A 27,844-nucleotide genomic window follows, 5' to 3' on the forward strand; every position below is an offset into this window, starting at 1 on the left:
TCACTTTGACCTACAGGTAAGCCTATAAGGCGTACCTGTAGGTAAAAAGAATATCTCCTAAACCTGTACGGTTTAGGAGTTATTCCCCTCGCAATGAGCTGCTGACTTCAGTGCCGCATGCGCACCAGGGGATTCTCGGCTGAAAGTCCGGCAGAAGCCAGACCCTGCCAGGAAGAAAACTCCCGCGCACATGCCACTCACAGCGCAGGAGCTGCGATACCCGGAAGACATGTCAGCTCCCTCGGCATGCCTCGTTAGTATTTCATAATGAGCTAGTATGCTAGTACTAGCTCATTATGCCTTTTCCCTTGCAGGTGCAAAAAAAAAAAAAGTCAGCGGGTTTACTCCCGCTTTAAATGGTTCTAACTTCAATAGGAAGACTCCGAGACTTCAATAGGAAGACAGCCGTACAGGGAAAGGCTCCAGCAAGGTGCCACTTCTCAAGAAATATAAACTTATGCTCAGTTATCGGATTACCCCAATACTCATTAAATATGTGTATATATAAATATTACACGTGAAAAAAAAAATGAACAAAAAAGTTTTTGTTATATCAAAGTCCTCCAGTGAAATTTTGATACAGTGTTTGTATGAGGAATCATCAGTAGTCCCCCTCAGCGTGAAGAGAAATGACAGATATCCTCCAGGAAATCCAAAAAGTGCACAGTACACCCTTATGTGAACACCACCACCTGAAACAGGTTTGAGGTTTACCGGAGGTCTATGTCCCCAACGGACATATGTCCGAAGGGTCAAAATGGCTTTGATACAAAAACGATTAGATGGCCTCCAGGAAACCGTGAAACATGGAACTGGTTGGTGCAGATACTCCTCCAATCAATAGAGCAGATCACACTCCACCAAACGATCATACAGAATAGAAGAATAAATCCAACATAGCGTAATTCTCTAAAAACTTGTAAATTTATTTAAAAAGTATCAAACTTACATTTCTGTAGTTGACATAGCGCTTTTTCAAAAATAGTCACAGCAGTGAGGTTCTCCCGACACGTTTCGTCTCCTTGGACGTCGTCTGGGGTGGGGGGCACTGCTGTAGTACTCACTTTTATATACTTTTGTGTCCAATGGGCCGGAATTGCTCATCTGTGTGTCCCCATGGGCCACTTCCGGTTTTCGGCCAAAATGGCCGCTAAGCGTGCGTTCCAAGCCTCGCTTTGGACTATCAATGTGAAAGAAATTCCCAGTTCTATTTCACAATAACGTTTTCAATGGGGTGGAAAATTTTAAGTATGGTTCAACGCACACAACTAATAATGTGGCGCTGGGCCACACACCGAAGGCAGTATACAGCACAATCACCCTGTCCCCCGCAACCCGGAAGTGACGAGAGTCACCTGTTTGCGTCACTTCCGGATTGCTCCGAGCCGGAACGCAATACAACTCGTGCTCCCATGCTCACTGGAAGTGAGGTCGTCGCCATTTTTACTATCCCTTCCGGACCTTGGACCGCAAACATACAACCAGCACAGCGGAAGTGACACGGACAACAGGGCCAGGATGAAAAAAGTATATACACACCGAACCTTTTCAAAACATGCTTATGTTGCAATCTAAATGGTACCTAATTTAAATTGCTCACGCAATCCGCCGTGTATGGATGTATCAAATTGCACCACGGATGGAGTAACCCAGGCCCACTTGCGCACATCGCACAAATGTTAGTGTACCATTTAATAAAGCATTAGTACATCATTTAATAAAAAACAAAAAACAAAATCTAGGCTCTTAAAAATAAAATAAAAAATATGGTAAAAAAAGATAATAAAAAATTAATAATGAAAATAATTAATGTGTTTACACTGATTAAAAAACAGCAATGAACCAATATGAGACAGAAACCTATTTGGAACATGCATTGTAACTTGAACCCATATGTGATACACACCCGAGCTAATATGAGACAGAGACATATGTAAAATATGCATTATAACTTAAACCAATATGTGATGGGCACCTGGACCAACCGCAGACCAAGGCATAATCAAAACCTACCATATATTACAAAACAAATGTACGCTGTACTAACAGTTCCTTTTCAAATCAAGCTTCATTAATAAAAGCGTTAATATCCCACTCTACGTTTAAACCATAAGGAGAGTGGGACCGGAGCTCATATATCCAATATGTCTCCAAACGAGACACGCCTTTTATCATAGCGCCCCCCCTCCAAGGGGGCACAAATTTGTCTATAGCTACAAACTGCGTACCTTGTGGATTGCTGCCATGAAATTCTTTATAGTGTCTAGGGACCATGTGTTTAGTGTCTCTTGCTTTAATTAAAGCAATATGCTCGTCCACTCTGATTGAGAATGTCCTAGTGGCTCGTCCCACATATTGCTTCCCACAGGGACAGGTAATCAAATAGACCACATAGCGGGTACCACAGGTGTAAAATGTTTTGATGTTATAAATTTTATTTTTAACGGTTGATCTAAATTCTGTGGTTTTATGTCTACCCACTGTGTTGTGTAGACATACTACACATTTTTTGCACAGAAAAAAACCTGTCAAATTGTGGATAAAAGAGGGCCGTGTGGGTGGATTAATAATGTTGGGTGCAATGCTGCCCTGCAGAGCAGGAGCACCCTTAAAGAGAACCCTTGCTCTATCTGGCAGCCTAGAACCCAATACTGAATCATTTTTAAGGATGTCCCAATGTTTGTTTATTATGGCTCTAATTTGCCCATGTTGCGTTGAAAAAGATGTCAACATGGCCCATTTATAGCTCTCATTAGGTTTCTGTGGGGATTTAGCAGCTAAAAGTGAATCCCTACTGACTGACAAGGCCTTCTGTAACTCAAATTCTAAGATCGCATTGTCATACCCTTTATCAATGAACCGCTGTTTTAGAATCTCAGCCTGTGTCATGAAAGTATCAACCTGGGTGCAGTTCCTACGGAGCCTAAGAAATTGACTGTGAGGAACTGACCCCAGCCACGATTTATGGTGGCAGCTATCCACGGGAATAAAACCATTGCGGTCTGTGGGTTTAAAATGCGTCTTGAATTCGAATTTGTTGTTGACAAGCTCAATTTCCAAATCAAGAAAAATAATTTTACTGGTGCTCATTTCATAAGTTAATATTATACCCGTCATTAATATTCAAGAAATCAAAAAATTCCTTTAAGGACTCTGGAGAGCCACTCCACAGGAGGAGGATGTCGTCTATATAGCGTGCCCAGAATACCAATGATGGATTCCGCTGGGCATAGACGACATCCTCCTCCCATTTGGCGATAAAAAGATTTGCGAGGCTGGGGGTGAACTTAGCCCCCATGGCTACCCCGCGTTGTTGTCAAAAGAAGAGCCCATTGAACCAGAAATAGCTGTGTTCCGTAGCGAACTCTAAAAGTTCCATGAGATAATCGCATTGGAAAGCAGCTAGGGAATGTTCCTGGTTAAGAAAATGATGTACTGCCTCTGCCCCCTTTTCATGGGGTATGCACGTGTACAATGAAGCCACGTCAGCAGTGGCAATAATGTAATGGTCCTGAAGTCTTATTTCTTCTAATTTTTTTATAGTAGCTCCTGTGTCCTTAAGGTAAGATGGTGTTCCTTTCACTATAGGTTGTAAGTAAAAATCAATATAACGGCCAACACGTGAGGTTATTGAATTTATTCTGCTAACTACAGGGGGATTGACCGGATCCTTGTGAATTTTGGGTAGATAATATATTATTGGTATCCGGGGAGCAACTGGGACCAAAAACGATTTCTCCTTATTATTAAGAATCCCCAATTCATGGACCTTATTGACGAGTACTTTAAGTTGTTTTTTATATAAATTGGTAGGGTCGTTTGGGAGGGTTCTATATGTACCCAGTTCACTTAAAAATCTGTACATCTCTGTCTCATACTGTCCAGCATCCAAGATCACAATCCCGCCCCCCTTGTCAGCGGGACGTATAATCACATCCTTGCGATCACACAAAGATCTAAATCCTTCTTTAGGGAATGGTAATCGATGTTCCTGTTTGACTGACAGCTTATCAAGGTCCTTAAGTACCAAATCCCTAAAGGTTTTAACTGCTGGGGCAATTAGTACTGGAGGTGCAAACAGGGAGGGGTTGGACAGTCCAGAATGGACCGTTCCTGACGCAGAAGCAGAATAGTCTGTTTTAAACGGATTGGTAATCAAATACCGTTGGATATTGATCTTGCTTCAGTTACTCACGGTGGTCCCTGGTAAAGGTGGTTGGTCCCTTAGTGGTGACAGCTTCGCTTCTACCTCCGACCACTGACAGGTTCACCGGCCGGTAGAACCTTCACTTTTGTTTGCACTGCAAGCCGCAGTCACAACCCTGCGATGCCTTCTTACTTCCGGATAGGCCCTCACACAGCCTGGCAGCCAGATGCCCCCGGGATAGGCCCAATCTTAGGCCTAGCAGCCTGGGGCAGATGACACACGTCCACCCAGAAGGCAGTCCAGGTGGCACAGAACACAGATCACTTGACCTCACCTGAATCTATAGGTTCTCTGAGCAGGCCAATGGTTTCAAGAAAATCCCTGCCCATTGGCTGACATACCCATGACCAGACCTTGGGTTGCCCTTCTCATATCTAGTACCACCAAGTACCTGGCCACCTAGTTGTAGAAGACAAAAGTGCAACAAGGCCAAACTTAGGGAGAAATCAATAGATTGCAATTAATCGACCAAGATAACTACTCTTGGCAAGTACATTTGTGAGGAGCTCCCTGACCAAACTCCAGGATGTTACACATGAAAACTAGAAAATGCATTTCCTGGAGAAAATGCGTGGGAATGCTGAATAGCATCAAAACTGCCCCATCATATTGCCACCATCAAAACTTCCCCATCATATTCCTCTATTATAAATCAGTACATGGTGTGTCTGTGCTCTCCCCTGGGCTCTAATCTGAGATGCTCCAGCCGCCTCCCCCCACTGCCCATCACTGTGTAAAAGAAGCATTGGTAACCATGGAAACAAAACGGACAACAAAAGCCTGGATGCCCTAAATTTAATGACATTTTCTGAAACTATCACGAAACTTGAACAGCTTTTTCACAAAAACTGTAAAAAGATATCAAACTGAAAAGATATAGCCAAACAGCTGAATATTTTGTGAACATTTTAAAGGTTGTTTGGTGTCTGTAGGTGAAAGTATGAAGGAGCTGAAACTTTTGGTAGCGGAAGAAGATTTTAAGGATTTTAAGCATGCTCTCATTGACTTCAATGTTATAAAAAAAAAGTGTTAAAAAGCTTAATATTTTAAAAAGTATAAATAGTAGAAAAAAGTTGGAGGGCACACATCAGCTGAAAGAGCTGGACATTTTAAAAGTCGAATTGCTTTAATAGCTGAAAGTATGCAGAAGTTACGCAGAGCCAAAAAACTTATGGAATAATAATAAAAAGATGATGATGATGATGATGATGATGATTAATAAATGAAAAAACGAATAACAATAGTGGGACTGCTGAAGCAGTCCCACTAATTATCTGCAGTACATTCAACAATGCCTGCAGAGACTTAACAAATGTCATTTGAAAGTATTTCAAAATGTTTTTTGCTTTTAACAATCGATTTCAGAATGAATGTCTTTTCCAGAATGAAAACTACATAACTGGTAGAAAATTGCTTGTTTTTGAAAAATTGTCCATCCCGTTCTTTTGAATTGCAAAGTAAAACAAACGTTCTGAAAACAAATCTGTGACTGGGGAGACTCTGATATGATGGGGGGGACTATGTGGAGATGGGGGGACTATGTGGTGATGGGGGGACTATGTGGTGATGGGGGCGCTATGTGGTGATGGGGGCGCTATGTGGTGATGGGATAACTCTGATGTGATGGGGGCGCTATCTGGTGATGGGGGAACTTTGTAATATATAGGGGGCTTCTGATCTATAGGGGTGACTTTGATGTGGAGGGGCTCTCAAGTCTAAGGGGGATTCTGATGCAATGTGTGGCCTATGAATTGAAGGGGTGACTGATAATATTGATTGGTCCTCTGATGTGATGGGGAGGTTCTAATTTGATGGGGGCCCTCTGAAATTAAGAGGTGACGCTAACATGAAGGGTGGCTCTAATATTATGGGGAGACCTCTGATGTGATGGGTAATCTCTGATGTAAAGGAGGGCTTCTGATATGAAGGTATTTCCATCAAGCGGTTATGCACTCTCCCAGGTTCAGGTTTCACATTGAAAAGTAACATTCTTTACTTTTCTTTAGACTGGGGTGCCTAATAACTTTAAAGGGTGGCACAATTAAAAAACACTGGTGTAAAGAATACCTGCTGGTGTTCACTGTACCTATTGAAAACAATTATCAAGAACCCTAGAATCCTACAGATCACATCAAAAGTTTACAAATTGATTACGATCTTTTGTTCAACAATGAAAATTGATCAAATTCTGGTTATATAGTCTGAACATTGTTTCCAGCTTGCCTGGAAAATACACTATATTGCCAAAAGTATTGGGACACCTGCCTTTACACGCACATGAACTTTAATGGCATCCCAGTCTTAGTCTGTAGGGTTCAGTATTGAGTTGGCCAACCCTTTGCAGCTATAACAGCTTCAACTCTTCTGGGAAGGCTGTCCACAAGGTTTAGGAGTGTGTCTATGGGAAGGTTTGACCATTCTTCCAGTAGCACATTTGTGAGGTCAGGCGCTGATGCCTGGTTCACAGTCTCTGTTCTAATTCATCCCAAAGGTGTTCTATTGGGTTGAGGTCAGTCAAGTTCCTGCACCCCAAATTCGCTCATCCATGTCTTTATGGACCTTGCTTTGTGCACTGGTGCGCAGTCATGATGGAACAGGAAGGGGCCATCCCCAAACTGTGCCCACAAAGTTATGGACCTCGCTTTGTGCATTTAGTGAACAAAGGTGGTCACTTGCTCTACATGAATGCTATTTAGGGAACACTGCATTTGCTCAAAGGATGCAAAGTGTTCTCTGTTTGGACAAGATGGAGACTGTGATGTCACCACCCTGCCTCCTATCCCTAACACTTTTGCAATTTTTTTTTTTACAGGGAGTGGGAACCTGCTCCCACTTCTTCAATTCTCACCTAGGTGAGACTGACATGCACTTAGGCACACCCTCCTGCCAAGGCCCCTGCATGGTCTTATGCATGCGTAGTGGGGAGAAGGCTATGATTCCTTACTATCTGATTTGATTTCCTTAGTATCTTATTTTTAAAAGTCGGTAGCTACAGTATTTGTGACTGCTATTTTTTTTTTTAAAAGAGTGAAGTTCCTCTATAACTCAAAAGTCCCCTCTATTGCTCTCAACCTCCACCAATTTTCCAGAACAGGAGCAGACTGACCATTCGGGCTCTCGGGCACTGCCCGAGGGCCCCATGCCACTAAGGGGCCTCATCAGGGATGCCAACCTCAATAAAACTAGGGACAGTATGTACAAATCTGTGTTTTTTTTTTTAAAAATCCCAAGATTATAGCTGCCCTGCCTCTCCAGTACCTTTTCAGTGTGTGTGTATGTGTATTCTGTGTGTGTGTATACTGTATGTATGTGTGTATGTATACTGTGCCGGGGGCCCCATAATCTCCTATTGCCTGGGAGACTCCCATAATCTTCTATTGCCCAGGGGCCCCATAATCTTCTCCTATTGCTCGGGGGCCCCATAATCTCCTATTGTCCGGATGTCCCCATGAGTTGTATGAGTTGTCAGTCTGCCCCTGCTCCAGAATCCTTTTTTTTGGTGCCGTGATCTGACTTCCTGTTAGAGGGTGGCTACGATAATTTTCCATGAGCACCCTGTAGGTGGCATGTAGCCACTTTCTCTTGCCTGCTCTCAAGATGGACTATGGGATTTGTAGTGCACATAGAGCAGTGCACATGACCGCAGCTAACTTGCACTGTTCACACCAAAAAAACAGAAGTAATGGGGAAAGGGAGGGGTTCATGAGCTCACAGAGGAGATTACAAGGAGGCAGAATAACATAGTAAAAAAAATCATAAAAAATAGATTACAGAACCATTCAGTAATGGATGTGCATGGATTATTGTTGGAGAATAAGGATATAATTTTTGGGGAGTAATACCTCCAACTGAAACTAGTTCCCCCACTGACACCAAGGGTGGGGCACTATTTCTCCCACCGACACCAATCATGGGGCATTATTCCTCCCACTGATACCAATGCTGGGGTATTATTCATCCCACTGACACCAAGGATGGGGCCCTATTCCTCCCACTGACAGCAGAAATGGGGAACTATTCCTCCCAGTAACACCAACAATGGGATACTATTCTTTACACTGACACCAACGATGGGCCACTATTCCTTCCATTTACACCAACAATAGGGCACTATTCCTCCCACTGACACCAATGATGGGGTGCCATTACCTCCCACTGACACCAATAATGGGGCACTATTCTTCCCACTGACACCAACAATAGGGAACTATTCAACTTCCTACTAACCACCGGCGCTATGTAATTTCTTTACTCCTAGTGACCCTAGGACAGGGCCGGCCCTACCATGGGTCCATTGGACCCAGGTAGCATTTTGAGATGGGCAGCAAATTGAACCACAACTGCCTTTCCTTCTCTTCTATTTACTAAACAAATTGACGACCAAGATTTTTTTTCCCAGCAGTTGTGTGTCATGATGTCAGCTGCCCTCCGGGCCACTCCGCCTGCCCCTATACTGCCCTGGCCTGCTCATATACTACCCTTGCCTGTCTATATTATACCCTAGCCTGGCCCTATACTGCCTTAGCCTGTCGATATCCTACATATACTACCCAAGCCTGTCCATATGCTACCCCAGCCTATATACTACCTAGCCTGTCTATATACTACCCTAGCATGCCCATTTACTACCCTAGCCTATCTATATACTTCCCTAGCCTGGCCCTATACTGCCTTAGCCTGTCCATATACTACCCTAGCCTGTCCATATACTACCCTAGCATGCCCATTTACTACCCTAGCATGCCCATTTACTACCCTAGCCTGTCAATATACTACCCTAGCATGCCCATTTACTACCCTAGCCTGCCCATATACTACCCTAGCATGTTGTATACTGCCCTAGCCCATCCCTTAGAATTGAATATAATTGTATGTCATATAATTTTGCATATAGACAAGGTGCTGACTTCCTGATAAAATTAAAATTTTAGTTTTAATTATCATGATATAAAATAATGGATGCAGGGCCTTCTGGTGGGCGTGATTTTTTTTTGGGGGGGTTTAGTTGATGATGTTTTAATCATGGTTTCCTAATTACTGCATACAAGATGCGCCATCGCTTTATACAAGATGAAGAAGTTAGTAATGCTCCATCACTGGGTGGACTTCAAAGTTGGGTGGAAGTTGTGAGGGATGAAGGATAGCCGTGTGGTCACAGCATGTGTCCTTTAAAATGCAGTCCATGTGCGGTGAATCATGTTTCTTCCCTCCCAGTAACTTGTTTATTAGTAATCTCCCGGCATCTCCCGTCCTCCACAATGGGCCTGTGAAGCCGCGTCCATTGATAATTGGCGCCCTCGCACACCTCTCTCCGCTTTTCCCATCTGTTGCTGGAATGTTAATGACTTTTTCACATGGAGCCCGGCCTGATGGTGAAACGCCATGACAATCACAGAGCTTTTCTTTTTGATGAGAAGGCTTCAGTTACACGAATGTGACACGACGCTTTGATGGAGGATTACAGTTCTTATAAACTGCGATATTTGTAAAATTTTTACAGACAGGCAAAGCGGGAACCGCAGGTTGATTATTCCCCTACGCGTCCATAAAGATATAGAATGGTACCACCCGGAATACGGTAGCACAGGTGTGCTTGCACCCTGCAATTAATGCTGCAGTATTATCCTTACTTCTATTACTAATTGGCTATGACACTAAAATACATTTTGTGTGACAGCTTTTACCAGCGGATGTAAACAAAATTGTTTGTTTTAGGCGCCATTCACACTTTGCGATTTCGAATCGCCACGATTTAACCTGAGATTCCACATTATGCGGCAATTGCTGCAAAACATACAACGCGCATTTCAGTGCCGTTCATTCTAAAAGGCAAAAAAAAAACGTAGCATGACAGAATTAGGCGGCAATCGTGGAAAAACACACCTTCAATACTTTCACCCCCTTTCTGACCAGGCCAGTTTTCAGCGCTGTCACACTTTGAAAGACAATTGCGCGGTCATGCAACACTGTACCCAAATTAAATTTGTATCATGTTTTTCACACAACCAGAGCTTTCTGTCAGTGGTTTTTAATCACCGTTTGTTTTGTTTTGTTTTGCTAAATAAAATGGAAAAAAAATAGAAAATTTTGAAAAAAAAAAGTTTTTTTCTTTGTTTCTGTTATAAAATCTTGCAAATAAATAATCTTTCTTCATAAATTTAAGCCAAATTTTATTCTGCTACATTTCTTTGGTGAAAATAACCCAAATCAGTGGATATGATTTAAGGCCCGTACACACGATCAGAAAAATCTTAAAAAATAGTGCTTCCTATCGATTGTATGATATTCGGATCGTCGGTAAAGAGCTTTTGAGAGCTGATCAAATTTTTTTCTGTAAGATGCCAGGTCGCACTATTTTTGTTTAATCAGTGCAGCTGTCGTTCAAAAATGCAATACAAATGCATTACAACACATGACATCACTTCCGAATTTTTATTCCGAATTTATTTATTCTGCAAGAATTTTCGTGACATTAGTAAACTCATCAGATTCGATCTGCGATTATCATGCAAAAAAAAAAAAAAAAAAGCGGACGATAATTTGTCCGATAATCTTATCATGTGTACTGGGCATTTGTCTGTAGGAATGTTATAGAGTCCACAAACTATGGTGTATATCTGAAAATCGTTCAATCCTGATGTACTGACGGCCCATCTCATTTCTTGAGGCCCAAAAAGGCTTTTTGTAAACTAAACATTCCAAGGTATTTAACCGCTTGCCGACCAGCCGCCCACAGTTATACTGTGGCAGGTTGGCACGGCTGCGCAAATCGCCGTAGCTGTACGTCGGCCACTTTGAGATCTTTTGGTCCCAAAAAAGTGTAAAAAGTGTCTGATCTGTCCGCTGCAATGTCGCAGTCCGGCTAAAAAATGCTGATCACCACCATTATTAGTAAAAAAAAAAAAAATATATATATATATATATATATATATATATATATATATATATATATATATATATATATATATATATATATATATATATAATAAAAGTGCCATAAATATATCCCCCTATTTTGTAGACGCCATAACTTTTGTCAGTCGGGAAGACTGTCGGACCTAGTCCATCGAAAAGTCTGGTCGTGTGTATGCGGCATTACAATACCTGTTTGATCCTGCCAGCTCCTGTCTTCCTCCCTGAGAACAGACCGCGATTATCATGGCTGCTGAGCCAAGATATCGTGGTCTAAATGTGTGTCTGCGTCATCCGCAGGTCTCCTCTCTCTGCCTGCTTTCAGCTCCCCCCTCCTTCCCCTCCCTCTGCCTGTCAACATGTAGTCTGGAGTGAGAAAGGACACTCCCAGCCACGACCCTCACCTCCCTCCCCTCTCCTCTCCTCGCTCCTCTCCTCCCTCCTACACACTGCATTGATGGTGTTCTATCGGATAGTGCCCACTATCAAGAGTGCCCGGGACAAACGGCGCATGCGCAGTGCATGCGCTATGCATGCGTCGTAGGGAGCAGCACAACAGCCGATTTTATGATCAGCTGTTGTGACAGCGAGATGGCGCTTGCGCACAATAGCCGATGGAAGAAATTTTGGTGTCAGATTATGCACCGCACTGCCGAGGCATGTTCATGACGGTTGAGGAGCGGATTATTAAATGATGGGCAGTGCTGCAAAACACTTCTTTTTTACTGCTATTCTTCCTGGATGTTTGCGGGCGTGTTTAGCCAATTGAAAGGCGAGTTTTCTATCAGAAAAATATGTGTTTAGCAGCACTGCCCATCATTTAATAATCATAATCTTTAATTTAATAATCATTGTGTACTAATCTGCCCCTCACTGACAAGAACATGCCTGGCCAGCACGGGGCACAATCTGACACAAAAACGTCTGTCGCTAATTGTGCGCAGGCGCAGTCACAACAGCTGATCGTAAAATCAGCTGTTGTGCTGCACATGCGCCGTTTGTCCCGGGCACTTCTCGATAGCGGGCACTATCCGATAGAACAGGCAAGGGAGGAAGATAAGAGATTCCTCTTCTGGTGTATCTTGCATATGTCAGAAGGAATGTGTATCCCTACTAATCAGCTCCCTCGGCTTAGATATGGAGGAGATGAAATAGGACAAGTGACAGAGCTAAAAAGAAAAAAGGCTAATAAAAAGGTATTTACACAAAAATAAAATAAAAAGAAGAATAAAATGATGCAATGCTTAGGGAACCATGTACTGTGTACCTGATTAATTGGGGGCACTTTAAGTGGTTAATAAGAGGCATGGCAAGTTTTTTGATGTTGTAATTTTTGTTGTAAAGTTTTTGGATAATGAAGAAACTAAAAAAAATGTTTTTTTTTTCACAAAAAAGAAATATGATTTTATAAAAAAAATTTTTTTTTTATATTATTACATTTTTTAACAATTTTTTTGTTTTACATACTGTGATGACAGCAGAACAATGTTACCATAGTAATACTGTACTACTCTAGGGAAGTGATCAGGATTCATTTATTTTTTTACACACCACGATTGCTTATAACTGTGAATTCTACTGTTATAAGCTACCCAATTTTTTCCAGCACTTCCCACAGATGCTTAATTGGGTTGAGATGTGGAGAATTTGGAGGCCAAGTCAAAACCTCAAATTGTTGTTGTGTTCCTCAAACCATTCTTGTACCATTTTTGAAGTGTGGGTGCGTTATCTTGATGAAAAAGGCCGCTACCATCAGGGAATACGGTTTCCATAAAGACTTTACTTGCAAACCTCCCAATTTTGATGAGATAGGAACGAGGGACACCTATTAACAAAAATATGCCTTATAGTGGTATTAAACTCTGTTAGACCACTTGTACCCAGGGTTGCCAACCTCCCGCAGTATTTTTTACTGACAAAACATGAAAAATTTACTGGAAGAGCACATTTTTTTACTGACAAAACATGAAAAATTTGCTGGCGGAGCACATTTCTTTACTGAGAAACTGAGAAATTACAGAACTCCTATTGAAAACTAATACAGTGAATATTTGAACACTATAAACATGTTATGGAAACAATGACAATCCCTATAACAAAGTAATTTGCTTGATTTACACTTACAAAATTAAAAACACAGCATGAAATTATCAGCCACTGATATTTACTGGCAGTTGTAAAAAAAATAAAAAATAAACACAGATATATAAGAAGGCTTACCTGTAGGTACTGTGAATATCTCCTAAACTTGTTGGTATGACATCACCGGCTGAAGGAACTTCGAAGGTCTGGCTTACAGTGCCGCACCTACAGAGCCCGTGCTGTAAACGGCGGCTCTCACCCACACGTGCGGGAGTGACGTCATCGCGTCCTGGTCACTCATGTAGCCAGAGGCCACGAACCTTGAAGGATGACCGGGGGAAGATGTCAGCCGTCTCAGCTGTGACATTGTGGCGCAAGAGGGCTTTGTTCTAAGGTAAGTCTATCATAATGTGCTAGTATGCACTGCTAATGCACTTGAAAATTCACTTGAAATTACACTGAAAGTGCACTTGGAAGTGCAGTCCCTGTAAACCTGAGGGGAAGATCTGAAATGAGGGGAAGCTCTGCTGATTTTATTATCCAATCATGTGTAAACCAAAGTTTTTTTTTTTTTTTTTTCCTTGCATGTTCCCCTCGGATCTACAGAGACTTTACTTCCAAGTGCACTTTCAGTGCAATTTCAAGTGCACTTTGCACTTGTAGTACGGATTTTGTCTTTATCTTGTAACTGGAAGCCCACACACGGTCGGATTATCCGACAACACGATCCGATCTGACATTTTCCGGCGGAATGTCCGACCGTGTGTACAAGGGCTAACGGGGAATTTTTTATTTTTTTATTCGGTCTTTTTCAATTTTTTTTAACAAAAAATAAAAACCGCAGGGGTGATCAAATACCACCAAAAGAAAGCTCTATTTCTGGGGAAAAAATTATAAAAATGTAATTTGGGTACAGTGTTGTATGACTGCGCAATTGTCATTCAAAGTGCATCAGCGCTGAAAGCTGAAAATTGGTCTGGACAGGAGGGGGTTTTAAGTGCCCAGTAAGCAAGTGGTTAAAGCAGTAGTAAACTGCAGGTGGTTAAAAAAATAAAATAAACTTTTTTTTTTGTCATAAAATTTTGCAAACAGGTAATTTTTCTCCTTCATTGATGTACGCTGATGAGGCGGCAGTGATGGGCACTGATGGGTGGCAGTGATGGGCACTGATTGCTCACATTGATAGGTGGCATTGATTGGCATCATTGGTGAGTAATGATAGGTGGCACTGGTGGGCACTGGCAGGTGGCAATAACAGGTGGCACTGGCAGGGGGTACTGATTGGCACAGATGAGGTGCCTGTGTCCCTTCCTCTTTGGGACTGATGTCCCTTTAACATAAGCTGGTGATCGACTTTTTTTTCTGCTCACACTGTCAGCGTGAGGAGAAAAAAAAAAAAAAAAGATTACCGAGCTTTTGTTTACTTCATGTGATCAGTGGTATTGGCTGACAGCTGATCGCATGGTAAGGGGCCGGGACCGGCCCCTTACCCGGATCGGTGATCACCTGAGTCTCAGTGACTCAGTGATCACAGCGTGCTCCCTGCAGGGCAGGCGTAGGGAGCGTGCACAGGGGAGGACATCCTATGATGGCCTCCTGGAAATTGAGGTCCGCAATGTCATTCGGCTATGGCCCGGAACTCAAGTGGTTAAAATAAAATGGATGAAGATAGACTGCTGAGAAGGCTGTCAGTGGCCCTGGAGGGTGCCCCCTAGTCTGTGGGGGTGACCTTGGGACGGGCTTGGCTGCATCAGTGCCACCTGCCACCAGTGCCACATGAGTGTCACGCGTCATTGTCCTGGTGCTCCAGAGCCTTTAAAATTGTAATAGGTAGTCAACAAGTTAGATGTGTAATTTATGCTCCTAGAACACATGATGGTGCTCCATGCATGTTGGGCCTCTCTAAGTGGCCAGGCTGTGAAAAAGTCCCACACATGTGGTATCGTAATACTCAGGAGGAGCAGCAGAATGTATTTTGGGGTGTCATTTGTGGTATACACATGCCATGTGAGAGAAATAACCCATTACAATGACAATTTTGTGGGGAAAGAATTGTGGAAAAAAATGACAACACCAAAAAGCTCACCATGCCTCTTACTAAATACCTTGGAATGTCTACTTTCCAAAAAGGGGTCATTTGGGGGGTATTTGTACTTTCCTGACTTGTTCGGGTCGCAAGAAATGAGATCGGCCACCAGTACATCAGATGTGATCAATTTTTTATGATTTGCACCACAACTTGTAGACTCTCTAACTTTCACAAAGACCAAATAATATCCACTAATTTGGGTTATTTGTACCAAAAATATGTAGCAGTATTAATTGTGGCCAAAATTTATGAAGAAAAATTAATAATTTGCAGAATTTTATCACAGAAACTAAGAATTTTTTTTTTTTTCAAAATTTTTGGTCTTTTTTCATTTATAGCGCAAAAAATAAAAACCCAGAGGTGATCAAATACCACCAAAAGAAAGCTCTATTTGTATGAAAAAAAGGACAAAAAATTAATTTGGGTACAGTGCTACATGACTGAGTAATTGTCAAAGTGTGAGAGCACCGAAAGCTGAAAATTGGTCTGGGCAGGAGGGGGGTTTAAGTGCCCAGTAGGCAAGTGGTTAAAGGGACATCGGCACTGATTATCAGTGCAGTCCTGCCAATCGGTGCCCACCAGTGCTGCTAATCGGTTCCCATTATTGGCCACCAGTGCTGCCAATTGGTGCCTATCAGTGCTGCCAATCAGTGCCCATCGGTGCTATCAGTGCTGCCAATAAGTACCCACCAATGCTGCCAATCAGTGCCTGCCAGTGCTGCAAATTAGTGTCCTCCAGTACTGCCAATCAGTGTCCACCAGTGATGCTTATAAGTACCCACCAATGCTGCCAATAAGCGTCCACCAGTCCTGCCAATAAGTGCCCACCAATGCTGCCAATCAGTGCCAATCAGTGTCAACCAGTGCTGCCAATAAGTGCCCACCAATGTTGCCAATCAGTGCCTGCCAGTGCTGCAAGTTAGTGCCCTCCACTGCTGCCAATCAGTGTTCACCAGTGCTACCAATTAGTGCCCACTAGTGCCGCCTCATCAGTAGGGATGAGCTCCAGCGTGTTTGCACAGTCCATGTGCAGAGCCCGCCTGGAAGTTGGCACTGTGCTGCGCTAACCACAGGCAATGAGACATTGTCCCGATTCGCGGCTGCAGAGATTGGGAAATGTCTCACTGCCTGTGATTAGCGCAGACTTCCTGGCGGGCTCTGCATGTGGGCTGTGTGAACACGCCGGGGCTCATCCCTACTCATCAGAGCACATCAGTGAAGTAGAATAATTACCGGTTTGCAAAAATGTATAACAAACTACCAGAACTGCTTTTGTTTTTTCTTCTAAATTGTTGGTCTTTTTTTGTTTTGTTTATTTAGCAAAAAATAAAAACCCCAGTAGTGCTAAAATACCACCAAAATAAAGCTCTATTTGTGTGAAAAAAAAGATAAATGTCATCTGGGTACAGCGCTGTATGACCGCGCAATTGTCATTCAGTTTGACAATAGTGGCCTGGGTAGGAAGGGGGGTGACAGTGTCCAGTAGGCAAGTGGTTAATTATATAATAATAATAATAATAATAATAATAATAATAATAATAATAATAATAATAATAATAATAATAATAGCAGTAAGTCTACCCACCATGTCCCATGCCTAGTAGTATGCTCTTCCCACACCTGCATCCCCTCACCCCCGGAACCAAATCTCTTCGGCTTCGTTGCTGGCCGGGAAGTTTCGCTGTTGCGCTCCGCTCACACGCTGTAGTGTGTCGCTGTGAATTCCTTCCGCTCTTTCCTCTCCTGTACACGCTGCTGGCGCAAGAAGCCGGTTTTAGGTGTCTGGGTGTTTTGCTGCCATCGCCATGACCAAGGAGGAGAACAACACGGGGTAAGAGGGGCTCCTTGTCACCATAGACAGGCGGTGTGTATATGTGGGTGACTTCGGGGGCGGGCGTGCTGGGACTTGTAGTACCCCAGGTGCTACAGCTGTTTCCTGTCCTGCCTGGGGGGGGTGGTGTACTACATAGACCAGCATGTCTCGCGAACAGATGGGTCTGCTGAGCCTTGTAGTTCCTCACACTGCAGCCACTCATCCTACTGTGTGATTTCTGTCATGTTACATTGTTTTGTTTTTTATCATTAGTAGTTTTGAGTAGAGTAGGTAAGAGTTCTATCCCCCTGATAATTTTTTTTTTTTTTTGTCTTATGTCCCCTTGGAGGAGATTCTCCTTCACTTCCTGTCCCAGAGACACAACAGGAAGTGAGAGGAAGTCCTCCAATGAGAGCGGACTCCTCCCTCTAAGGCCGGTAAATCCTGCATTGTGCTGTGTTGGCGCCCAATTCCAGCCTGTTTGCAGCCACTTCCTGTCCACATGCACTCCGTGGGGAGGCTTCCTGGCATTTCTCAGGGTGGGCTTCCCAATGGTGGTGACATTACACACTTGTAATGTGCATTGCAACAGCCACATGGCTGGGGACAGGGTGACAACCACTGGGGGACAGGGACAGACTGTTGTCACCCTATAAATAGGAAGTGCCTGAACCTTGACCTTCATGGCAGGATCACCTGGGATTTTTTTTTTTCAATGTGAAATGTGTAAATATATGTTAATATATATGTGTAAAAATATTCACTAACAAAACAAACAGGTTTTAACTGTTCATCGTTTTATAAAATAGACGTGAACAAAAGGGAAAAAAAGCTGAAAAATAATAATTGGAGGAGAGTAGGGAGTTAATTAAGGCTGATTAGAGTAAATTAAGGGTTATTATGGGGTTAAACAGAGGGACATTTGTTCAACCCTTTGATCTGAAGAAACAGAAATATACAAAAAGAAAAAAAATATTATTTTTATTTTAGTTTCAGGGCTGAGCGATGTTGTTAATAAACACTGCTGCCTGCTTTTTTTTTTTTTTTTTTTGACAGCTCTGATTACCGGACTTCTTTTAACATTTGGGAGACCCACTGACCGCTCAAAGAGCCTGAAGGTATCAGTTACAGGTATCGGTGCATTTGCACGAGTACCGATATTTGTGCAGATACTTGGTATCGGAACTGATACTAGTAGTATTGTGCAACCCTAATGCCCTTAATTTGCAGAGATTTCCTCTCACTTCCTGTTTGGCTATAGGACAGGAAGTGAAGGGAAATCTCCCCAATGGCACACAGATGGCATACAAAAAAAATAAAAAAAAATAAATAAAACCCTCCCTTACTATCCAAAATGAAAAAAAAAATAAAAGTTTTGCCTTTAGTACGACTTTTGTGGCACACAGAACATGATTCTAAAGCTGCTATTTACAAATAGGATTTTGCGTATGGATATGCTCCATTCATCTGCTGGTTTTTGGTTCTACACCCTCCATCAGTCAGAAGTGTTCTTTGTGGAGGTCGGGATCGAGAAGTGTTTGCAGAGCTCCAAGAAATCTGTGCACAGGATTGCATCATGCGGCAGAGCCTTGTTCCTGTTCCTTGTACAATAAAGCTGTGCAGTAAAAATATGCAGCCTCTGTCGGCAAAAGGTGACTTCTGATTGGTCAGTGCTGATTGTTACAGACTATAAAAAGTTGTATTGCTCTGGCCGGCACAGTCACAATAGGTGAGGTTCACAGAGGATCTTTATTATCAGCTATGTGACTGCCAAGTTCAACTCTCACTGGACTCGGCTGAGGACAACTGTCACTTTACTGAAAAGAAGTATCCTCATCCTGGTGTTTTACCTTTCAGATTTAGGCTCGGTTCACACTTGTGCACAGTGCGAGATCGCATGTGATTCGCACCGCAGTGAAAATCAAATGTCCGCGCCAATGCGATTTCATCCATACAGAGATGGCTGAATTTGCATCGCATTCCGACCAAACTTGGACAGGACACTTTTTAATTTTTTTGGTGCGTGCCAGAATTGGATAGCCTGGATGTTCACACCCAGGCGATCCAATTCTGGTGCGCACCAAAAAAATTCACACCCGGGCGATCCGATTCATATCCGAACTGTCCGTTCGCAGTTCGATTTGCAAGCTGAAATGGGGGTGTCATTAACATTGTGTTGGCACTCCCAGCAGTTTGCATATGGCAGTTAGAGCTGCCTAATGAGTCAGGTGCAATGCGGGAACCTGCAGTGGGTTTGCAGGGTTCCCGAATTGCACAAGTGTGAACCGAGACTAAGGCCCCATACACACAGATTTTTGTCTTCAGATTTACCAAAAACATATAATATGAGGTCAAATCTTAAAAAGGAAGTAAATCCTCTCTAAAAAGAAAAAAAAAATCACCCTGCAGGACAAAGGCATAATGAGCTAGTATGCATAGCATACTATCTCATTATGAATTACCTGAGATCGACGCCCCCGCAACGGTCCTCAGTCACCTCCTTCGTCGCTGCCATGATACCCGGAGTGACTCCTGCATGTGCAGGAGTGACGTCATCATGGCTCCGACCAGTCACATCGTCTGGAGCTGCGCCATAGACATCGGTGCCATCTTTCTTGCAAATATCTCCTTAACCGTGTAGGTTTAGTAGATATTTCTTGCACCTACAGGTAATCCTTAATCTAGGTTTACCTGTAGGTCAAAGTGGTCTGTAAGGATTTACAACCACTTTAAAGCCTCGTACACACGATCGGATTTTCTGAAAGGGAAATGTGTGATGTCAGGCAGAAAATCCGACCGTTTGTATGCTCCATCAGACAATTGTTGTTGGAGTTTCCATGAACAAATATATAGCAGAAAAAAGTGAAAAAATTTGTTGCGCTAAAAAGCAAGATAAATCTATATAAAACAAAAATAGCTGCTAACACAAATATTGCTGGAAACAATATATAAAGATATATGGACAATGATATAGCGCTCTATCTAAAACAAACATAATATATAAAAAAGTTCATAAACAAAAATTATAATGAATGGCTTCAAAATGCGATATCCTCAGATATGGTGATCACATCCAAAGGCAGAAGAAGGAATAGTCATGATCCATTTCATACGCAGAGGAGGAGGGGAACCGTCACCAACACCCAAAAACACTGACTCTTACCATAAATGTGCAGATAAAAACGCATGTAGTAAATCACCAAGGGGGAGGCAGTTTTCTATGCTGATTTCCCTTCGTCTACAGGAGCGCAATCATCACAATGGCAGTCGTCCAATGGGGAAAGAGGATTCCTATTTCTGTTTAGTAGGCACTTCACTTCCCAGGAACTGCTTAACGTGCACTGATGGGCACGGATAGGTACCACTGATAGATGGGACTGATGGGCACTGATAGGTGGCTCTGATAGGGGGCACTGATGGGCGGCACTGCTAAATGACACTGATGGGCATGGATATGTGGCATATGAGGTGCAGCACTGTTGTTGAGGCAGATTGTGGGCACTGATGGGTGGCATTGTGGGCACTGATGGGTGGCATTATGGGCACTGATGGGTGGCACTATGGGCACTAAGGGGTGGTACTGATGGGTGTCACATTTACTATATATATGTTGCACTGGCAGGGGGCAGGTGGGCACTGATGGCTTGGCCGTGATCGGGACTGAAGTCCCTCTCACGGCCGCCGGTGATCAGCTTTTTTTTTTTTTCTCCTCGCGCTGACAGCGCGAGGAGGAAAATAGCCCATTACCGGCTCGGTTGTGATCACATGATCAGCTGTCATTGGCTGACAGCTGATCACGTGGTAAGGGGTCGGGATCGACCCCTTGCTTCGATCCGTCATCAGGCGAGTCTCATAGACTCGCTGATCACAGAGCACGCCGCACGCTCCCCTCCGGGGGCGCGCAGGCCGCTCGTGCACGGGACAACGCCAATAGACGTAGTCCCGGCGAAGGAGGTCCGCGCTGTAGCCGTCATTCGGCTATATCGTGGATCCCTAGTGGTTAAACAACTTGTGAGGCAATACACTGCAGCAAATATAGATAAGTGGGATGCAACTTTCCAATAAAGCTAAAAGAAAGGTAAACAGTGTAATGTGGTGTAATGTGTGCATCGGCTTTGTCCCATACACTGCAGTAGCCGCACACTGTCAGTGTGTATACGGGCCGTCAGTACTGCCTGTGTGTGTGTGTCACATGTTGTGTAGGTGATGGACAGGGACACATGTTGTCTTACTCATCCTGGCGTCACCCCCCTGACCGGCTTGTAACGGTCATCTTACATTAGTAATCTCATATTCAGCAGTCGATGAGTCACATGTGATGGACTGACTTCTGTCTCTGTAAATCTCCCGTATGGATTTGTGTTTTGAACTGTCATGTGAAGACGGGTTCAAGTCCCAATTCACGGGAGACTCCCTAGATGTGCGGATGGGATCTGTCAGACCTGACAGCTGTCTTCCTGCTTATAGGACTCCTCATCGCCCGCTCTGGGAATTTGCATACGTCTGCTACTGCTGCTGCGGCTATAATTAACCGGGGAGATCCCAGATTTCAAAGAGCTGAAACATCAACTTCACTCATCCTACAGACTTCAGTGTGAGGAATGTACCCGAGCTCGGCACATCATTGGAGCCGGGTTACCAGGGATCATACAAAATCAAAGAAATAAATACAACTGGCAACTGACTTGATTTCTGTAATGTTTACAATTAAGGCGCTTTGGGTTTCCCCATTAGGGCTCATTCGCACGGGCTGCCGGGGGGGGGGGGGGCAGTAAACACAAGCATTGGAGTTGTGGTTTTACTGCCCCTCAACCTCCCACCCAAAGAAGGTCTTGCAGCCGTTCAGGGCTCTACACATGCTGCGGGTATGATGCTTTGCTCTGAGGCCACGGCAAAAAGTAAATAGCATGTCACTACCAAACACAACCTATTTAATCATTTGACTGCTGGAAGATATACCCCCCCCCCCCTTAATGATCAGGCCATTTTTTGCGATATGGCACTGCGTTACCTTACCTGACAATTGCGTGGTTGTGCGATGCTGTACCCAAATAATTTTTGTGTCCTTTTTTTTCACCACAAATGGAGCTTTCTTTTAGTGATATTTGATCACCTTTTCCCTTATTTTTTGCGCTATAAACAAAAAAAGAGACCAAAAATTTTGAAAAAAAATAAAATTGAAAAAAATCGAATTTCTTCATCAATTTAGGCCATGGGTGTTCAACCTGTGGCCTTCCAGCTGTTGCAGGACTACAAGTCCCATCATGCCTGTCTTTGGGAGTCATGCCTGTAACTGTCAGCCTTGCAATGCCTCGGGGGAACTTGTAGTTCCGCAACAGCTGGAGGGCAACAGGTTGAGTACCCCGTGATTTGAAAAAAAAAAAATTTCCCCTTGCCTATCTATCATTGGCCTGATAGATAGGCCGAGGGCTATTTGGTTTGTGTGTCTGGGGGAGGCCCTTTTGGTTCCTTCCAGATACACTTAGCCTTGAGGTAATCCTTTTTTCTATTTATTTTTTATTTTTATGTATTTGTTCTGTTGTTCATTCCCCCCCTAGGGGCAATAAAACAAATTTGGTTTTGGTTGCTGTTCTTAATTTTAACTTGATGTTTATGGGCTAACCAGTTCAATCTCTGTATTTGTGGACAATACTAAGCTAAGCAGGGCAAAAACGTTGCCGCAGGATGTGGAAACCTTGCAAAAAGATCTGAACAAATGAATGGGGTGGGCAACTACATGGCAAATGAGTTTCAATGTAGAAACATTTTAAATAATGCATTTGGGTGGCAAAAATATGAGTGCAATCTATACACTAGGGGGGGGGACCTCTGCAGGAATCTAGGATGGAAAAGGACCTGGGGGTCCTAGTAGATGACAGGCTCAGCAATGGCATGCAAAGCCAAGCTGCTGCTAACAAAGCAAACAGAATATTGGCATTAAAAAGGGGATCAACTCCAGAGATAAAATGATAATTCTCCCGCTCTACAAGACTCTGGTCCGGCTGCACCTGGAATATGCTGTCCAGTTCTGGGCACGAGTCCTCAGGAAAGATGTACTGGAAATGGAGCGAGTACAAAGAAGGGCAACAAAGCTAATAAAGGGTCTGGAGGATATTAGTTATGAGGAAAGGTTGTGAGCACTGAACTTATTCTCTCTGGAGAAGACGCTTGAGAGGGGATATGATTTCAATATACAAATACCGTACTGGTGACCCCACCATAGGGATAAACCTTTTTGCAGAAGAAAGTTTAACAAGACTCGTGGCCACTCATTAAAATGAGAAGAAAAGAGGTTTAACCTTAAACTATGTAGAGCAGGGGTGTCCAAACTTTTTTCAAAGAGGGCCAGATTTGATGAAGTGAACATGCACGAGGGCCGACCATTTTGCCTGACATTCTTTGAACCATTAAAAATCGGTCTAAGTGTGTTCGTTCGAACACTAATACACGGCCCAACAAGAATTCTCTTGCCTTTGTGGCTGTGTGTGTTGAAGAGATGAGCGTGTTATTTGAATATACCGTATTTATTGGCGAATAAGAGGGAAGTTTCAGGAAAAAAAAAATTAAAATTTTAAATAAAAAACTCTGAAGCAAAATAAGGGTCAGTGCCCATCTGCGCTCCCACCATTGCCAGGAATGCAGCCACCATTGCCAGGAATGCAGCCACCATTGCCAGGAATGCAGCCACCATTAGCCAGGAATGCAGCCACCATTAGCCAGGAATGCAGCCACCATTAGCCAGGAATGCAGCCACCATTAGCCAGGAATGCAGCCACCATTAGCCAGGAATGCAGCCACCATTAGCCAGGAATGCAGCCACCATTAGCCAGGAATGCAGCCACCATTAGCCAGGAATGCAGCCACCATTAGCCAGGAATGCAGCCACCATTAGCCAGGAATGCAGCCACCATTAGCCAGGAATGCAGCCACCATTAGCCAGGAATGCAGCCACCATTAGCCAGGATTTCAGCCACCATTAGCCAGGATTTCAGCCACCATTAGCCAGGATTTCAGCCACCATTAGCCAGGATTTCAGCCACCATTAGCCAGGATTTCAGCCACCATTAGCCAGGAATGCAGCCACCATTAGCCAGGAATGCAGCCACCATTAGCCAGGAATGCAGCCACCATTAGCCAGGAATGCAGCCACCATTAGCCAGGAATGCAGCCACCATTAGCCAGGAATGCAGCCACCATTAGCCAGGAATGCAGCCACCATTAGCCAGGAATGCAGCCACCATTAGCCAGGAATGCAGCCACCATTAGCCAGGAATGCAGCCACCATTAGCCAGGAATGCAGCCACCATTAGCCAGGAATGCAGCCACCATTAGCCAGGAATGCAGCCACCATTAGCCAGGATTTCAGCCACCATTAGCCAGGATTTCAGCCACCATTAGCCAGGAATGCAGCCACCATTAGCCAGGATTTCAGCCACCATTAGCCAGGAATGCAGCCACCATTAGCCAGGAATGCAGCCACCATTAGCCAGGAATGCAGCCACCATTAGCCAGGAATGCAGCCACCATTAGCCAGGAATGCAGCCACCATTAGCCAGGAATGCAGCCACCATTAGCCAGGATTTCACTCACTATTGCCAGGAATGCAGCCACCATTGCCAGGATTTCACTCACTATTGCCAGGAATGCAGCCACCATTGCCAGGATTTCACTTACTATTAGCCAGGAATGCAGCCACCATTGCCAGGATTTCACATACTATTGCCAGGAATGCAGCCACCATTGCCAGGATTTCACATACTATTGCCAGGAATGCAGCCACTATTGCCAGGATTTCACTCACTATTAGCCAGGAATGCAGCCACCATTGCCAGGATTTCACTCACTATTGTCAGGAATGCAGCCACCATTGCCAGGATTTCACTTACTATTGCCAGGAATGCAGCCACCATTGCCATGATTTCACATACTATTGCCAGGAATGCAGCCACCATTGCCATGATTTCACATACTATTGCCAGGAATGCAGCCACCATTAGCCAGGATTTCACTTACTATTGCCAGGAATGCAGCCACCATTGCCAGGATTTCACTCACTATTGCCAGAAATGCAGCCACCATTGCCAGGAATGCACCCACCATTGCCAGGATTTCACTTACTATTGCCAGGAATGCACCCACCATTGCCAGGATTTCACATACTATTGCCAGGAATGCAGCCACCATTGCCAGGATTTCACATACTATTGCCAGGAATGCAGCCACCATTGCCAGGATTTCACTCACTATTGCCAGGAATGCAGCCACCATTGCCAGGATTTCACATACTATTGCCAGGAATGCAGCCACCATTAGCCAGGATTTCACTTACTATTGCCAGGAATGCACCCACCATTGCCAGGATTTCACATACTATTGCCAGAAATGCACCCACCATTGCCAGGATTTCACTTACTATTACCAGGAATGCAGCCACCATTGCCAGGATTTCACTCACTATTAGCCAGGAATGTACTTACCATTGCCATCAGTGCAGCCTTGGAGGGGACATGGAGGGGGCTGGACGAGCACCAAAGAACAGGAGAATCTCCTGTTTTCACAGCGGCCTCTTTAAGAGAAAGTCCTGCCTCCTTTGATGGACAGAACAGTCGTCCAATGGCGGAGACGGGACTTCCTATTACAGAGGCTGCAGTGTAAACAGGAAATACTCCTGTGTGCACAGCGCTCGTACAGCCTCCTATCTCCAATGCAGCCAGACTATATATCTTTTGTGGCCCCGGCGCTGGGAGATCGTCGGGGGCCACAAAAGATATATATGTTTAGATTACCAGGCGGGCCGTTCAAAACCGGACCGCGGGCCGCGATTGGCCCGCGGGCCGGACTTTGGACATGCCTGATGTAGAGGGTTCTTTACTATAAGAGCGGTAAGGATGTGGAATTCCCTTCCGCAGGTGGTGGTCTCAGTGAGGAGCATTGATAGTTTCAAGAAACTATTAGAGAAGCACCTGAACGACTGCAACATACAGGGATATACAATGTAATACAGACATATAATCACACCCATAGGTTGGACTTGTGTTTTTTTTTTTCAACCTCACCTACTATATAACTATAGCGCTGCAAAGAAGCTGCTTGCAGGACTTTTTGTGACCCCCGCCTCCCTGCTGTCTTCTGGGACCTGTGTGTGTCTCAGAAGACAGCGGAGGGGGGGGGGGGGGGGGTAGGATTTTCCAGACATTGTGCAGATTTTCCCCAGAAGTGGTAACAAATACCTGGATTTGACAAATTAAAAAATTTGAAATGTGACACCGGATGGGGGGGGGGGGAATCCGAACATCGGAAGTTCAATTTCTGGGTGGAACTCCGCTATAACTTTTTTTATTCTACATAGAGTACACAAGTGGTAAAACTGTCTAGTTTTCTTTTGCTGCCTTTGTCCCAGAGGGGAGATTGTTCTTCACTTCTTATCTCCAGACACAACTAGAAGAGGGGAGCCTTTCAAAGTACAGTAATCTTGTCTTAATCCATTGTCATTGTGACAAGTGTCCCCATTGGTTAATTTTTCCTCTATTCTTGCTGTTTCTCATTTCACTGTCCAGTCACAGGCAGGGGGAGGGACAAGACCTGTAAAGCTAGCCATACACAAGTCGAAAAATCGTTTGTTTTTCGAAAATGTGTTCAAACACACAGTAGTGAGCGCAAACGATACCGCCATCATGTAATGACCTTCCGTTCCTCAGAAGTTTTCCAAACTTTTCCTTCAATTTGTTTTTTGGCTCTAAAATGTCACAGCCGATTTTCGATTTGTACATATTAACTGGATGGAAAAACAAACGACCTGTCCAAATGACACATTTTAAAACAATTTTTCATCTTGTCTATGGGCACCATAAGTGTTGCCTACCTACAACAGAAAATCAGCTGGTCTCCTGCCCTTCCAGACCATGACTGTGTTGTGCGGCGAGGCTGTGTAAATTTCAGAAACGGATGGACAGAAATATAAACCGTTTGGCAGGTAAAGCAGCTCCCATATACACTCAGCAACCACTTTTATTAGGTACACCTGTTCAATTGCTTAGTAATTGCTAATCGGTGCCTTGAGGCGATTCAGTTCGCAGTTGCAGCGCTATACAAGTCATTCATTCAGCCAATCACATGGCAGAAACTCAATACGTTTAGGAATCTAGACGTGGTGATGACGACTTCCTGAAGTTCAAACTGAGTATCAGAATAGGGAAGAAAGGTGATGTAAGTGACTTTGAACGTGGCATGGTTGTTGGTGTCAGACGGGCTGCTCTGAGTATTTCAGAAACTGCTGATCTCATGGGATTTTCACGCTCAACCATCTCTCGGGTTTACAGAGAATGGTCCGAAAAAGAGAAAATATCCAGTGAGCGGAAGTTGTGTGGAGGAAAATGCCTTGTTGATATCAGAGAATGGGCAGACTGGTTCCAGATGATAGAAAAATCAACAGTAACTAAAAAAAAAAAACCCTTGTTACAACCAATGTATGCAGAATACCATCTCTGAATGCACAACACATTTAACCTTGAAGCAGATGGGCTGCAGCAGCAGCAAAAGACCACACCAGGTGCCACTCCAGTCACCTAAGAACAGGAAACTGAGGCTACTATTCACACAGGCTCACCAAAATTGGACAATAGAAGATTGAAAAAATATTGCCTGGTCTGATAAGACTTGATTGCAGCTGCAACATTCAGATGGTCGGGTCAGAATTTGGTGTAAACAACATGAAAACCTGGATCCATTCTGCCTTGTATCA

General features: G+C 43.8%; 1 protein-coding gene and 1 long non-coding RNA gene across 2 annotated transcripts in view; one reads left to right on the top strand and one right to left on the bottom strand.

Annotated features, from left to right (window-relative positions):
- LOC143923849 (uncharacterized) overlaps nucleotides 1–16,927 on the bottom strand; it is a 128,801-nt gene extending 111,874 nt beyond the window's left edge. The window contains exons 1-2 of the long non-coding RNA XR_013261784.1: nucleotides 16,876–16,927; nucleotides 13,340–13,521 (exon numbers count right to left, since the gene is read on the bottom strand). This is a non-coding gene — a long non-coding RNA (uncharacterized LOC143923849). The remainder of the gene's footprint in view (nucleotides 1–13,339; nucleotides 13,522–16,875) is intronic.
- A 26-nt stretch (nucleotides 16,928–16,953) lies between these two features.
- DARS1 (aspartyl-tRNA synthetase 1) overlaps nucleotides 16,954–27,844 on the top strand; it is a 177,075-nt gene continuing 166,184 nt past the window's right edge. The window contains exon 1 of the mRNA XM_077447770.1: nucleotides 16,954–17,121. Within this exon, the coding sequence (XP_077303896.1) occupies nucleotides 17,096–17,121 (26 nt within the window). The 5' untranslated portion in view covers nucleotides 16,954–17,095. The remainder of the gene's footprint in view (nucleotides 17,122–27,844) is intronic.

Source organism: Lithobates pipiens, unplaced genomic scaffold, assembly GCF_037356315.1.
Source record: "Lithobates pipiens isolate NorthernLeopardFrog02 unplaced genomic scaffold, aLitPip1_a1.2 Scaffold_22, whole genome shotgun sequence".
In the NCBI taxonomy this organism is placed as follows: Eukaryota; Metazoa; Chordata; class Amphibia; order Anura; family Ranidae; genus Lithobates; species Lithobates pipiens.